The sequence below is a fragment of the Rhinoderma darwinii genome, chromosome 2, assembly GCF_050947455.1.
Source record: "Rhinoderma darwinii isolate aRhiDar2 chromosome 2, aRhiDar2.hap1, whole genome shotgun sequence".
Lineage (NCBI taxonomy): Eukaryota > Metazoa > Chordata > Amphibia > Anura > Rhinodermatidae > Rhinoderma > Rhinoderma darwinii.
This window is the reverse complement of record NC_134688.1, coordinates 128,910,307-128,926,805: the sequence shown is the minus strand read 5'-3', so window position 1 is coordinate 128,926,805 and position 16,499 is coordinate 128,910,307. Positions and strand designations below refer to the sequence as shown.

Here is a 16,499-nt window from a genome sequence, read left to right as displayed (position 1 = left end):
GCAAAATATTACAATAAAAAAAATGAATATCTTTGTAGTTGGTGGTGCCATATTAGAGAAAGGGGCATATTTATTAATACGGTCTTAAATTTAGACAGCTTAGAACTAGATTAGATGCTGCACATTTCTCACAGTGGCTCATGCTATATGATAACTTGGGGGAAATTTAGACACTTGTTTTTCATTATGCCACCTCTTGGTTGGCTTCGTTTAGATCAACTTTTTAGCACTATGTGGCTCATTTTAAGCATGGCCGTTTCCAGAAGTCCACACCGCCTTTCCTCTAAGCCACAACCGTTGTTGAGCAAAGCGCAAAAAAAAAGTCTAAAACGGCTAATAAATGTATGTGGCGTATAAGCAACAATATGACAAGTACAATACCAATTAAGAACGGGAGGGGCTGGGAGAAGATTAAACGTCGTCCAACTGAGGGTAGAGCACCATGACACCATCCCAGAACGTCAGAATTTGTAAGACGTTGTTCTTAATACCAAGCCGTGAGAGCAATACACTGTATCAATTTGGATTTCAGGAAAAATGCGTATTGTAGAGAAAGGGGGGGGGGGTGAGATCCAACAGAGTAATACGGTTTTCCTTGCTACAGAAGATATAAAGGAGTTTCTTTCTTTTCATGTCTAGCAAAACAGTCGGGGGGCAAAAAGACTCCAAGCAGGAGAGTCGGGACAATCACGTAGAAGGCAGTTTATGACAAAAACTCTAAGAAAAATTGCACTCGAGTACAGGGCCAGGGCATAAGCAATGTAAGATTTCAGCATGGGGTGCACCACAGTTTGTAAATAACCCCTATGGGGAGAGATATATGCCCTATGTGTCGGTTTGTAGGCCATTTTAGAAGTACATTGCAGAGGGTAGGAAATTTGTAGCATATTGTAGAGAGGAAAGTATGTAATTTATGGAGATACCGTCTGTGGATTGTGTCCAGTAAGCAATTCAAGAGTGGGTAGTAGAGTAGTCAAGTGTTTGACATAAGAGATGGTAGTAGGAGGTAATCTGTTTGGGTCGTAGTTGGTGAGCAGGGGTCAGTAAAAGAATGGGTCTTCACGGTCTTTCTCGACTTAATGTTTTATGACACTACAAATATAACTATTAAAGGTATGCAGGCAACAAGTAATTGTGTCTATTATATGTATGATGCAGTTCTGTTTTCCTGTGTCCCACAGATTTAATATTGGAGGTGGAGTGTTGCATTTAAAGTTGTCTATTAGGCCCCCTGCACACAGGACGGAAATGTGGATTTTCCGTGTAGATAATTCACAGCGGATTACAGTCCCAGCCACGTCGATGAGACTTGAACAAATCTCATCCACATGCTGCGGAACATTTTTAAAGAATGCTGCAGATTTTCAAGTCCGCAGCATACTCATCCTGTTGCGGATGTTCACAGCGGCTGTCACCCTTTTCAATGTAGGAGGAGTTAAATCCACAGCAAAATACATACGTAACACATGCTGATTTTGTTGCGGAAAAATCTGCAACAAATCTGCCATGTGTGTGGGTACAATAAGAGGTAGTGTGGATTAAGATGCAAGATCAGTCTGCTCTTACTCCATATTTTCAAGGTCGCATAGAACAGAGATTTAGTGGTGAGACATTGGATAGGTCAGAGTATGGCACATGATGCGCGCTAAGCAAAGAAATGTCTGGAAAAAAATGTATATTCATTCTTTTTTAAGGTAAAACTGTATATGTTATATGATGTAAACACCAATTCAATATAAAACATAGACTGGACAAAAAATATAATATATATATAAAAAAAAAAGAATGTGCCTGTACTGTAAATAAATGCAGAAAGATCATGAACGGATTAAAATTGACAATGCGGATAACTTTACAGAATAATTAGCACACTAGGAAAAAAATGACAACAATCACAATTTCCTTACCATCTCCCTCATTATCTGAACCTCTTCTTGTCTGGTAGATGGCTGAACATTATGATACAGAAACATAGTGAGAAGCTCTGGACCCAACCACTGCTGAGTGCTACTGCCAATAACTGGTGGTTCAGCCAAGGCAATTATTCTGAAAGAAGAGTGGATGGGAAAGATGGACCTATAGAGAGAAAAAGTACCTGTTACTACTGAAATACCTCAACTGCAGCTACTACACATTGTATGAAACGATCGGGCATATTCTGCAAGTATTAGGCTGGGTTCACACGACCTATTTTCAGGCGTAAACGAGGCGTATTATGCCTCGATTTACGCCTGAAAATAGGGCTACAATACGTCGGCAAACATCTGCCCATTCATTTGAATGGGTTTGCCGACGTATTGTGCAGACGACCTGTAATTTACGCGTCATCGTTTGACAGCTGTCTAACGACGACGCGTAAATTGACTGCCTCGGCAAAGAAGTGCAGGACACTTCTTTCAGACGTAATTTGAGCCGTTCTTTATTGAAGTCAATGAAGAGCAGCTCAAGATTTACGAGCGTCACAGACGCCTCGTATATTACGAGGAGGAGCATTTACGTGTGAAACGAGGCAGCTGTTTTCTCTTGAAAACAGTCTGTCTTTTCACACGTAAATGCCTGCTATCGTGTGCACATACCCTTACGGTCTCAGCACAGATTTTTCATTGAACGCTATCATCTTCTAGGAAGATGTAGAAACGTGAGAGGTGCCAATGATCACAGTCTGTCGGCGCTGTTCCACCCTGATCCAAATTGGAATGGGCTGCAGCACTTTGTAGAACCCCTGACTCCACATTAGGTATTTATACATTTCTATCAAATTCTTTCACACAAATTATAGACTGCCATATCACAAATTGTGTTAAAGGAGTTGTCCGGTTTCAGCAAATTAATGTTATTTTATTTATAATTAAAAGTTATATAATTTTCCAATATATTTTCTGTATTAATCGCTCACGATTTTTCAGATCTCTGCTTGTTGTTATTCAGTAGGAACAATTATTGATTACTTCTAGTGGATAATATTCTGTCCATGGTCAGGTGATCAACGCACAGGTGCACGGCTCGTTACAGTCAGAGTATATATATATTAGAGCTGTGTCTTCTAACTATCCCAGCACCTGTGTGTCCATCACATGGACAGAATTTCATTCTCTGGAAGTAAACAATGAAGGTTCCTACTAAATAAAAAAAAGCAGAGATCTTTAAAAGTGTCAGAAATTAATACAGAAAGTAAATTGGAAAATTGTATAACTTTTAATTATGCAATAAATAACATTCAGTTGCTAAAACTGGACAACTCTTTTAAATATTTTGAGTGACAGGAATCTTGGACTAGCCACGAATGGGTTTTGGCGCCTTTTTTTGGGAATCTGTGAATCTCACAGATTACAAACCTAAATGTATGGTATCTTTTCCCATTACTTAGTGACATGACGGAAAAATGTATTTAGGTGGTTTTTAATGTTAAATAACATTTCTCAAACAATAAGTTCAGAAAGGAATTAGGCATTCCAACACCACAGAGTAACAGTCAGCATCCACATATATATTAAATAATATATTTAAAAAAAATAAACATTAAAAACTCACTTAAATGAGCATTTCTATTTTTTAAATGTGTTTTATTTTAGTTTTAGCTTTTAATAATATGAAAAAAGAAAAAGGCAGTGTTAAGTTCCCACAATTCCGCCCCTCCCCCATTCTGGTTTACATATACATGTAGAACAGAATTGTACATATTACAGTACAAGCTGGGAGGCAAGATTGCTCTTTAGTCATTTCCAAGCTATATTTGTTTTTCGGAAAACAGGCTGATGACCAATATATGCATTGTTACAGTTCACAAACTTTCGTTTCTCAGTTGTAAGGTAGTTCACAAACTTGTTGTCAATCAACTTTTCTACTATTATTTTATTTACTCAGTGCCATTATCTATAGCGATGTACAATTATTTTTAGGAAAAGCCCATCTCTTCAAGGTTGTCATGACTGCTAGTCTAGCTTCTGGGCGGCTCTAGTTTGAGTTGTAGAACCAATCTCATTTCTCTGTCTTTCATCCTATCACATTCTAGGGTGGAGTATTTAAATAGATTTGCCTCCCTCTAAAGGGAAACCTGTCATTTGGGTTGTGGTGGACCGTTTCAGTAAAATGTGTCATTTCATTCTTTTGCTTCAACTCTTTGATTCCAAAACTCTGTCTAAGTTATTTATTGATCAGGTGGTTCGTCTACATGGTATTCCGGAAAGTATTGTCTCTGATAGAGGTGTACAATTTGTGGCTAACTTCTGGAGAGCTTTCTGTAAGAAACTTGGTGTACAGTTATCTTTCTCTTCTGCTTTTCACCCTGAGACTAATAGTCAAACCGAGTGCTTTAATCAAACCTTGGAACAATATCTTAGGTGTTATGTTGCAGATAACCAAGCTGAATGGGTCTGGTATCGTCCATTAGCAGAATTTGTTACAAATAAATCGCCATGTTTCTCTTGATACCTCGTCGTTTTTCTGTAATTATGGTTTTCATCCTCGTTTTGGTTTATTTTCCGCCTCTTCTAGCGATAACCCTGAGGTGGAAGTTGAATCAAATAAACTGTGCATAGTTTGGGCTCCGGTTCAATCGAACCTGAAGAACTCCCAAGGTATTCAAAAGAAAAACGCTTTCAAAATACGTATGGAGGGTCCTGTGTTTAGTGTGGGTCAAAAGGTGTGGCTTTCTACTAAGTCATGATGTTTTTCACTAATCTCGTTTTAAATGACAGGTTACATCGTAATCTCACGAGATTACGTTTGCCTTGCTGTGAATCTCACAGAAAAGCTACATAAGTGTCAGGATTGTGAATAGACATCACGTCCCGGCTGGAAGTAATGTATATTCATTGTCAGGACATTGCAGTAACGTTACTGTGTGTTTATGTGGCTGCACATAGTGATGTAATAAGAACACAATATGCTGTGTAAATGAATGGGGAGAAGTGTATGACGCTGATTGGTCACCGATTGGTCAGCGTCATACACTTCTCTCCACAACGCCCACTTGGTTAGAAAGTAAAACACGCCCAGTTGTCCATTAAGAAACTCATTAGCATAAAGCTAAAATAGGTCATAACTGTCAAAAATAATCGTTTTTCTAAATAAAAAAAAATACTGTAATCTACATTACAGCGCCGATCACATCATGTACAAGATAGGGCATTTATAATCTGGTGACAGAGCCTCTTTAAGTCTGGTTAGTTCTGTCATTGTTTCTTGTGAATCTCTCTGTGCATGCATGTGTTTGATCAAGATCCTGTGTAAACCCTGTATCCTTGACTATTTGGACTTTTCGAACTGGACCTCGGCTTGTCGTTGGATTTACCCTTTGCTTACTGATTTGGACATTTTAACCCCGTTTGGTTTTGACCTCTGCAATTCCTGGTATCCTTTTGTTTTGCGATTTGGACTTTCAGTCTCCCCTGCTTGTGAACTCTGTTTGCTGTTCACCCTCTGGCTGGTCTGGTTATCCGTTCTAGTATTGCCTGCATTGCACCTCCTGTCCAACACCGTATTCTGTTAATGCAAGCTGGGTTCTATGCAGCCAAATCCAACCTGCCTTGCGGTGGGCTCTCGTGAAGACCATAGAGTAGCCTTAGACTCTGCTGATCAGAGTAGTGATGGACTTGAGATAGCGGATTTACCTGCACGCTTGATCTAGACGGTCTCCAGCTGCCTTTGGGGAATTGCTGACATAGCAATTCCATAAACTTGCACTCTGTGGAATTGCTGAAATAGTGATTCCATTACAACTATCAATTCAAACCAACCCATATTTAACAGTAACAGACTGCCTTGCACATATAAGTTTTAACCTAAAGAGATTGGGGTAAAGAGCAAGAAAGCAGAAGTTGTACAAAATGCATTCAGAAACAGCAGTGCTGAGCTTCTTGTAGAATAGTGGAGGTTGTAGTTGCAGGCTGGTGCTTTGAAGTGGAGGTTAAAGCAAATTATAAACTTGTGTGAATAGATGAATTTTTCAGGTTGCACATGAAGCATTGTATGGTAGGGGGATTGTTGAATGCTCTGTGATACATAATTCAAGAAGAGCGGAGAAGAACAAGAGAAGTCGTAAAGACGGTCATGTGAAGAAAAGGATAAAAATGTTGAGTATCATGTTTGTAAAGATTTTGAATTGGATTTCCTTGGCATCTGACAGTCAATGGAGGGACTGATAGAAATAAGTGACATTGAGGTCAAAAGGGAGAGGTGAATTACTCATGTAGATTGGAGGGGTTTTGGGAAGCGGCAGAATAGGGTGTGTTTTTGTGTGTAGATATATATGCACACATTTACCTTTCTTGGAGCTCTGCATCAGAAAGCTGTAACTCATTCTTCAAATACTGATACCGATCTCCTCTAAGTAGCCTAGTACCATCATACAGAGTCAACTCTCTGTCATGGATTAACCTACAAAAATGAGACAAAGTAAAAGTACAATACTACACAGCAACTTATTTCTTCAATCACCCGTTCCTGAGGTAGTTTCTCGTCTATTCCTAGTTCTTTTGAGACCACACATTAATAGGGTTTTCCTATCTCAAACGGTTGGCATATTGCTAGGATATGCCATCACTTTCTGATCGGTGGGGTTTCGATTGCCAGGGACCCTCACTGATATGGAGTATAAGGAGGCAAGTTGCAGTTCCCTGTACAGCATGTGGTTGAGAGCACAGTAGTCGGACCCCCACCAATAAGAAAGTGGTGGCATATCCTAGTGATGTCATCAATTTATGAAATACCTCTTTAAAATAGACTTGCTCTAATTTTACAAACACTAAAATTTTATATGTATTTTATATTGTTTCCATGAGAAAGCCGGAAACCTAGAGGAACGGAGGCACACTCTTTCTTCATCTATTTCTTCATGCTATAAAATAATTTATCTTATATTAATGGTCAGTCAAACCTATTATTTCATAAAGTATGTTCAAATAGGTCAATGAAACTGTGCTATGCGACCGTGAAGCAATTCTCATTAAAAAAAACTCCCATGGACAGAAATGAAATTTTAAGTTAACATTGTTTCCTGCATTAAATAATCTTTTCAGATGAATAGTTTTTCAATACAATCTTTTTACATACAGTGTACCTAGGGCTTTTACACAGATGGTCATTAATAGCACACAGCAGTCAGCCATGCAATGTAATTTTTCTTTATTCCTATTTGAATAAATCATTAACCATAATCCCATCTATGCTCACCCTACACAGAGGGAGTATGTTAAATTCCAGCCTACTTAACGTTTCAGTACATGAGCTATTAATGCTGCTTCAGTAACCGTTTATAAATATTACATAAAGACTTAGAAAACTATAAATATTGCAATAGTGGAAGAATGTAACATAATTCTAAAGCAGATACCATCTACATATGCAGCCATTGAAAGTTTAACTGCCCATTGTGTTATAGGATAAATATGTCAAAGTCGCAAAAGAACTTATGGGTACATATAAGATGCTTCCTCTATGCATAGAGCCAAACATCCTGCCATCTTATTTAATGAAGTTTTGCGCTGAGTGTAGAGTTCATTTCATTTAGGGAAGTCTATAACACGAAATAATGGAATATGAGATGCCAGAGGTTTGAAGTGCACCTACTGTTTCAGATAAAATTTTAAAAAAGATTTTAAATGCGAGATACATTTTAATATTTGGTAAAAGAACACACAATAACCCCAACATCCCAAGACACAGACATTTATAAACCTACCAAACACATTCCCCGATTGGCCATGTATCTGGGAATACGGACATTTCGGGAGTCCAGGGGTCCACCGCCGACACACAAGGCCTCCTCACATCTGAATCTGAGGCTGCCGCCATCTTGAGGCTGGCATGCAGCCTTTTCCCGTGGCTATGAATTTCCCTGTGGTACCATCCGGATCTACGCCTGGGCTGTGAGGCTATCTTGCCTTTAACACAGCCCCTTCAGTTGTGATGCTGAGGTGGGACGGTAGCATGGTCCCGCTCTCCTAGCTGACCGACACGGCCATCATATTGCTGCTCAGTCGCGGCATTAAACTGCCTTCCTTTACTGCATCTACTCCATATCTGCGTGGATTGCAAGCAGACACTGGCTGACACCTTCCTGCAATCACTGAAATGAATTACTCAACCTACTTCCCCTCATAAACTTTGTATCTTTTTAGCCCTGGGGTTAATTACATTTTATTGCTGGACTGGTTGCCCTGCAACCCACCTGAGCTCTTCTAAGCATCTGGAGGCCCTAAAGAGAATGAAATTGCTATGCATAAATAAGTGAGGGGTACATATTTCTCCTTATTGTCCATCATCTATATCGCAAGCTATTTAAAGAGAACCTGTCACCTGCCCAAAAAAACTGCATCTTTGTTAGATTGCAGGCACCTCACAGATACTGATGCTTTTTATTTTTTTCTTCTAGTTCTGGTGTCCCATATGCAAATGAGGCTTTGACTGTCAAGTGGGCGGGTTAAGATCTGCCACTTGATAAGGGGTAACCGCCCACTTGACAGTCAAAGGCCTCATTTGCATATTGGACACCAGAAATAACGGCCGCGATTTCTCAGGAACGGTGGGGGCTAGAAGAAAAAAATAAAAAGCATCAGAATATGTGAGGTGCCTGCAATCTAACTAAGATATCAACTGCAGTTTTTGGACAGGTGACAGGTCTTCTTTAAAAGGTCAGTGATCAACATATCTGACACCCCTCAATATTTAGAGTTGAATTTTCTTATATAAAGATTTCAGTGCTTCTCTACTGTGAGTCTAGTGACTACGTCTGGATATAACTAACTATGTATGTATCTCCCTAAACTGACCCCCCCCCCTTTCCAACCACATTAGGCAATTCTATCTATCACCCCTATTACTTGTAATAAATGGTTTGCAAAGGCAGCTTCAACAATGACTGGAACCCAAGATATGTTGGACTCTGTGGCAATGACACCTTCACTTTCACCAACGACCAAAGATGACCAAGAGTCTGGACCTTCTGTTAAAATGTCCTAAATGTGTGCCCTCGGTACCAGACGCTTTGAACAGTTCTCCAGACAGGGGCCTATTGCCAACCACCTCACTTTCATTAATAAATAAGTTGAATAATAGTGGTCCCAGCACTGAACCCTGGGGTACACCACTTATAACCGGTGACCATTTAGAGTAGGAATCATTGACCACAACTCCCTGGACACAGTCCTTGAGCCAATTTTCAATCCAATTACAAACAATACTATCTAAACCTATAGTCCTTAATTTACCCATTAGACGTCTATGGGGGACAGTGTCAAATGCCTTTGCAAAGTCCAAAAACACTATATCCACAGCAGCCCCTCTGTCTAGGCTTCTGCTCACCTCTTCATAAAAACAAATCAGGTTGGTTTGATAGCTTCTGTCCTTAGTAAAACCGTGCTGGCTGTCTCTTATACTATTTATTGTCACATAATTCTGTATATACTCCTTCAATAGCCCCTCAAACATTTTCCCCACAATTGATGTTAAGCTTACTGGTCTATAATTACCCGGCGAAGACCTAGATCCCTTTTTGAAAATAGGCCCTGCGCCAGTCCCTTGGCACTATACCAGTCACGAGAGATTCTCTAAATATTATGAAAGGGGGGACAGAAATAACTGAACTGAGCTCCTTAAGAACTCTAGGGTGTAACCCATCTAGTCCCGGGACCTTGTGTATGTTTATTTTATTTAATTTAGCTTGCACCATATCTACATTTATCCAGTTCAGTATATCAACTGATATATTACCAGCACTGACAGCGGCTACATCAGCTGCTCTTTCTTCTGTTGTACACTACCGTTCAAAAGTTTGGTGTCACCCAGACAATTTTGTGTTTCCCATGAAAACTCACACTTATATTTATCAAATGAGAAATGACTAGAAAATATAGTCAAGACATTGACAAGGTTAGAAATAATGATTTGCTTTCGTCAAAGAATGCTCCATTTGCAGCAATTACAGCATTGCAGACCTTTGGCATTCTAGCTGTTAATTTGCTGAGGTAATCGGGAGAAATTTCACCCCATGCTTCCAGAAGCCCCTCCCACAAGTTGGATTGGCTTGATGGGCACTTCTTGCGTACCATACGGTCAAGCTGCTCCCACAACAGCTCTATGGGGTTGAGATCTGGTGACTGCGCTGGCCACTCCATTACAGATAGAATACCAGCTGCCTGCTTCTTCCCTAAAAAGTTCTTGCATAATTTTGAGGTGTGCTTTGGGTCATTGTCCTGTTGTAGGATGAAATTGGCTCCAATCAAGCGCTGTCCACAGGGTATGGCATGGCATTGCAAAATGGAGTGATAGCCTTCCTTATTCAAAATCCCTTTCACCTTGTACAAATCTCCCACTTTACCAGCACCAAAGCAACCCCAGACCATCACATTACCTCCAAAATGCTTGACAGATGGCGTCAGGCACTCTTCCAGCATCTTTTCAGTTGTTCTGCGTCTCACAAATGTTCTTCTGTGTGATCCAAACACCTCAAACTTTGATTCGTCTGTCCATAACACTTTTTTCCAATCTTCCTCTGTCCAATGTCTGTGTGCTTTTGCCCATATTAATCTTTTCCTTTTATTAGCCAGTCTCAGATATGGCTTTTTCTTTGCCACTCTGCCCTGAAGGCCAGCATCCCGGAGTCGCCTCTTCACTGTAGACGTTGACACTGGTGTTTTGCGGGTACTATTTAATGAAGCTGCCAGTTGAGGACCTGTGAGACGTCTATTTCTCAAACTAGAGACTCTAATGTACTTGTCTTGTTGCTCAGTTGTGCAGCGGGGCCTCCCACTACTCTTTCTACTCTGGTTAGAGCCTGTTTGTGCTGTCCTCTGAAGGGAGTAGTACACACCGTTGTAGGAAATCTTCAGTTTCTCGCATGGAATAGCCTTCATTTCTAAGAACAAGAATAGACTGTCGAGTTTCACATGAAAGCTCTCTTTTTCTAGCCATTTTGAGAGTTTAATCGAACCCACAAATGTAATGCTCCAGATTCTCAACTAGCTCAAAGGAAGGTCAGTTTTATAGCTCCTCTAAACAGCAAAACGGTTTACAGCTGTGCTAGCATAATTGCACAAGGGTTTTCAAGTGTTTTCTAATTATCCATTAGCCTTCTAACACAGTTAGCAAACACAATGTACCATTAGAACACTGGAGTGATGGTTGCTGGAAATGGGCCTCTATACACCTATGTAGGTATTGAATTCAAAACCAGACGTTTGCAGCTAGAATAGTAATTTAGCACATTAACAATGTATAGAGTGTATTTCTGATTAATTTAATGTTATCTTCATTGAAAAAAACGGTGCTTTTCTTGCAAAAATAAGGAAATGTCTGAGTGACCCTAAACTTTTGAACGGTAGTGTATATACAGAGCGGAAGCACCCATTTGGTAACTCTGCCTTCTCTTGATCCCCTGCGACGAACTCCCCGTTACCACTATCTAGGGGTCCTACATGTTCAGACCTTGGTTTTTTTGCATTTACATGCTTCAAGAATTTTTGGGGATTTGTTTCACTATCCTTGGCCACCTGCCTTTCATTTTGTATTTTTGCTGATTTTATTACATTTTTACAGATTTTATTACGCTCTTTATAATTTAAAAAGGCTACAGCTGTACCCTCAGATTTGTGTTTTTCAAATGCCCTTTTTTGTCACGTATTGCCCTTTTTACAGAAGGTGTAAGCCATGTGGGGTTTAATTTTAGTCGTTTATACTTGTTACCTATAGGAATACATTTTGCAGTATAATTACCCAAAGTAGATTTGAAAATCTCAGATTTATCATTTGTACCATTATTTGACATTAGTTCTTCCCAGTCTATATGCTGAATTGCAGCCCTCATCCTGGGGAAATTGGCCTTCTTAAAATTAAGTGTTTTTGCCCTCCCAGCCTGTGTTTGTTTTTTACAGTATATGTAAAATATAACTATATTATGATCATTGTTACCAAGGTTTTCACGAACATTGACATTCCCAACAAGCTCTGCATTATTAGAAATGACCAGATCCAACAGAGCTTCACCTCTAGTCGGGTCTTCCACAAAGTGGTCCATAAAATTTTCCTGCAACAGGTTGAGGAAATGTCTCCCCTTTGCAGTTGAAGCCGAACCATGACACCAATTAATATCCCGGTAATTAAATTCTCCCATTATCACTACAGTACCCATCTGTGCAACCTGCTCTATCTGTTTATATAGCTGGCCTTCCATTTCCTCAGTTATATTGGGGGGTCTATAGATTACACCAAAAGTAATTTTTTCAGTGTTTACCTCCCTTTGTAATTCCACCCACAAGGTTTCAACCTCCTCACAATCCCCTACTCCCACTTCTCGCATTGACTAGAAATTAGCTGAAATCCTTTTGGCAATCAGTGCAGGTCAAATCAACTCTATTGGCAAATATAAACTAGCTAAAACAAGACTTTACCATAATCAAACATGACCTGCAAAAATTCTGTGACAGTACCACTGAAACAGAGAGGCGCATCTCAGAGCTGGATGAGGTTTACAGGCCCCAGCCTGAACAAATTGTTACCCTACAACATCAAATGTCAGTTTGGCAGGGTACAGTACAGCGAAGTCTAAGGGGACCCCAGATATTAACCCTTTAACCCCTATATAGGGATCTGAACTTCGCTGCTAGTTATCTCCAGGTTGCTACCTCCAGAGTAGTCTCCAATGGCAACGACCAAAGTAAACAGGTGTAGAACAAAATCAGCAGAGAGAATGCAACGTCAGGCATAGTAAAAGTCAGGGCAAACGGCAAGCGGGCACTCATGATTGGTAGAGCAAAAGATAAGGGCAGGAGGCAGAGGTTCTTCACGGGTCCGAAGAAAGAGGACAAGGCAGGTGGCAGACAAGGAAAGTTAAAGGTACAAGCTGAGGTCAATCAATGGAAGTCCAACACAGTATAATGCAGGGTATCAGTAGACTAACTAGGACGAACCTAATTGCTCATGCAGTGGTGGACAGGGAGAGGTTCTTTTATACCCTGGGAAAACTGGGTAGCTGCAGGAGATACAGGAGGAAAGTGGCAGTGAGGGAGGCCGTGAACAGCAGAGAGGGAGGCAGGAACTTGGCGTCAGCCGGGAGCCAGAGGTCACCGTGGAGAAGTAAGTATACGACGGACATTACAGGTGGTTTTGTCTAAATATATGTCGTTTTCTTCCCTTCAATTTGGAACCTTTACTATCAGTCACTGAACAACTGAAATCGTGGCAGCACCTTTCATTATCTAAGAAGCCGGAAATGCTGGCGAAACGCAGGTCGGGTGTTTAGTTTCAAATCTCCTCATCAGATTTAATGTATAGTAAGGGAAAACAATTACTCTACTCAATAATATATCAGTCAAACCAGTTCACGCCCAGCCCTGCCGCTTACAGCAGAGCGTGACATAGTGTCACATCCGGGAGCTTTCACTGCGTGGTCCGGATAGACACTGATAGCTGGCAGCTCCACTGCTCTGTTTGAGCGAGGGGGCGCTGCACACTTGGGCAGTTAGACCAAAAGCTGGCTAGCTCTGTTCACTGGCAGACGTGCACTGTTTGCAAAACCGTCTTACAAGGGCTGTATCCCCAGCGTCTCTGTGAGGCGCCACTATCGTGTCTGTCCAGATAAAGCATTATATTTACAACCAGGTGCTGTACTACTTACAAGTGGGCCAACGTATCATTGCTTAATGCTATATATAATGCTATACAAATGGCACCATTTGATTATTGAGTTTTACTCAGAGAGCGTTGAACATACGCTATCGATTTAAAACAGCGTCTGAATTTACACACCACATGCTCTTTTTACAGAATAGTCTTTCTATTCAAAGGTAGCTAGTCCGAGGACATTACAAAATTGTTCTGGTCACCCTACCCTTACCTATCAACTATATACGTGTCATTTGAATACAGTGTTACACAGTTAACATTACTAGCCAATTTTGCCCAGTCTGAGGGTGTGATAGTGGGGTCACTCACACCTACTCAGAGATATTCTGATGTGTAGTAGACATTTGGTTTGTTTTAATATACCTAATAAAAGTTACCTTTTATTTTATTTTTGGCAAAACATCTTACCACACACTTTGTCCTCTTAACTTTTCCCTAGTTGATTGAGTCATTATTTCTTAGCCTCCCAGTTGGTATATGCCCACTGGTGAACTGACAGATATGAGAAATGCTGTAATTGCATCAGCAATGGCTTTAATGGGATCATATGAAAGCTTAAAAAGTTATCCCCAAATCAGACATTTATGGCATATCCACAGGATATTTGAAGGATGTTTCCATAACTGCCATAGAACATAATGGAGAGAGTTGCAATGCACACCCACTCTCCACTTCTTCCCTGCCTGAAATAGTCTGGCAGCGGCCACCTAACCAGGCGAAACCGAAGTCGGGTAACCCCCGTTCTTGATATATACGTGCAGGTCCTAAAGCTAAGACCCACATCTACCAGACATTTACGCCATATCCTGTCGCTGAGTTGGGAATAACCCTTTAACCTATTTACAATATTATTATAAACCTCCTTCCTCTGTATTGTCTTCCCTTAGGACATTGCCCAGGCTTAAGTACTAGCTTATAATTTACTAAAAGATATTGATGGCCCCACGTACTTCAGTTGAACCCCCCTATGGGCTGACCTCAATTTGACTCAACTATATTCTCTACAAGGGACGGCTCTTTCGGAAAAACTGGGGGTTAAGTCCTTTTACAAATCTTTTCTTTTAAATGGCTCTGCATTTCTCTCTTTTGAAGAATTAAGAGACAGGTATGGGGTTCTATGGAATGCCTTCTTTTATTATTTCCAGCATCATCCTGCGCTACGGGTCCAATTTGGAACCCTAACCCGTATTACCAGCTTTTCAGAACTTGAGGACCTTCTTGGGACTTCAGATTTGGCTACGGCCCTAACCCGCATATATACATACATATACTTCTGCAAGTACAAAAACATTCAATTGAAGCAGCACTCATGTAATAAAGTAGTGGGCTTAAAGTACTATATGAGAAAAAAGGTTGCAGTACTCTAGCGAGATACAGTAAAAAAAATCAGTGGTTTTATTTGCCAAGCAACGTTTCAGTTCCACCATGGAACTTTTTCCAACGTCTGGCACTAAGTCATTTGACAAGGCTTTCTCCAAATGGGCTGCAGATATCCCCGACCTGACCCCTACGGTTCGGAAGAAGGTGGAGAACTCATACTATTCATCTGTAATGAGTGCTTGGGATTTCCTAATCAAAACTAAATTTCTTCAGAGAGTTTACTACATTCAAATTAAGTTGAAGAGAATTGGGGCCTCTGAACTCTGCTTTAGGTGCCAAGCAACGGCTAGTACCTTCCTATACTCTAAGTGTCCCCCTTTTGGACAGAAATCTTAATATTCTTGCATGATCACTTTGACTTTCCCTGTGTTCTCACTTTGAAAATATGTCTCCTGGGAATTATGGACGCAATTGTACAGGGTTTCTATGACAAGGTATTCTTTAGAAATGCACAATGGATTCAACTGTACAAGATACTATAAGTAAATAGGAAATGCCCGTATAAGTTTGGGAAGATTTGGTTGTGATGGCTAGAAATTGAAGACACAGCAATGCGATTTCCTTCTAGGGTAGCAGATTCTTCTGTGGTCGTTGATTAGGTCGGGGATAGGGGGAAATAGCTCCCCATTGGGTGGTTGGGGAGAGGATGCATCTGGTTGAATGAATGAGTGTATGCTTGTTGATGTCTCATTTAGTGCTTAATTGAGATCCAGTGCGCTGTATACTGATTGAACTGAGGTGCCAATAGTCCAAGTAATCGGTGATCTCAAGTAATAATCCTTGGTTTCATTAACAACATACTATTGCTTAGGGATGGGATCCGGGATATCTCGAGTGAACACAATCTTACCCTGGAGATTCATGTTACGGTTTTATTTATCGGTTTGTTACTTATTTATTTTTATTTTTTTAATCAGTTCAATTTTATTCAACAAACTTCACATTTTTACAGGTCATTGTACTTTCTCATACAGTGTATAAGCAAATTTCCACAGACCCAATTATTTATGTCCAACCAAACATTCCCTTCCCCCCAACTCCCCCTTGTATCCCCCCAGCCGGTCTTCTCGATACCACTTTTCCAATCCTATCTCCTTCTCTTCCCCTTTTCCATTCCCCATCTTACGCCTGCTCTCCGTATGTACCCCACCGTCAGTAGCCCTATACCCGGTTTGTTACTTATTAATAAAAAAATAAAGTCTTTAAATAAATAAAAATATACATATTCTTCACATGACCAGCATCTCTTATCCTGTAACATGTTGCCACTAAAGTGAATCTGTCAAGTCTCGTATGCTACCCTATCTATGGTGGTTGCATAGGATAGAGGGAGAGATGATGGGTTTGGGGGTGTTACTCACCATGTCTCGATCCAGTACCACTCTCCTGCTTGTGGCTGCCAGCTCTCTGAACACAGCCGCGTCAGGTCTTCATGACAACCCACTCAATCTCATGATGTCATGCAGCGGCAGTTTTTAAAGCAGAAGATCTGCCTTTGT

At 40.5% G+C, this 16,499-nt stretch overlaps 1 protein-coding gene across 3 annotated transcripts in view; it reads right to left on the bottom strand.

Annotated features, from left to right (window-relative positions):
• The window catches only part of VWA8 (von Willebrand factor A domain containing 8), a 458,876-nt gene that overhangs the window by 258,770 nt on the left and 183,607 nt on the right, over positions 1-16,499 (bottom strand). For all 3 annotated transcript variants that reach the window (XM_075852289.1, XM_075852288.1, XM_075852287.1), the window contains exons 15-16: positions 6,265-6,378; positions 1,908-2,076 (exon numbers count right to left, since the gene is read on the bottom strand). In XM_075852289.1, the coding sequence (XP_075708404.1) occupies positions 1,908-2,076; positions 6,265-6,378 (283 nt within the window). The remainder of the gene's footprint in view (positions 1-1,907; positions 2,077-6,264; positions 6,379-16,499) is intronic.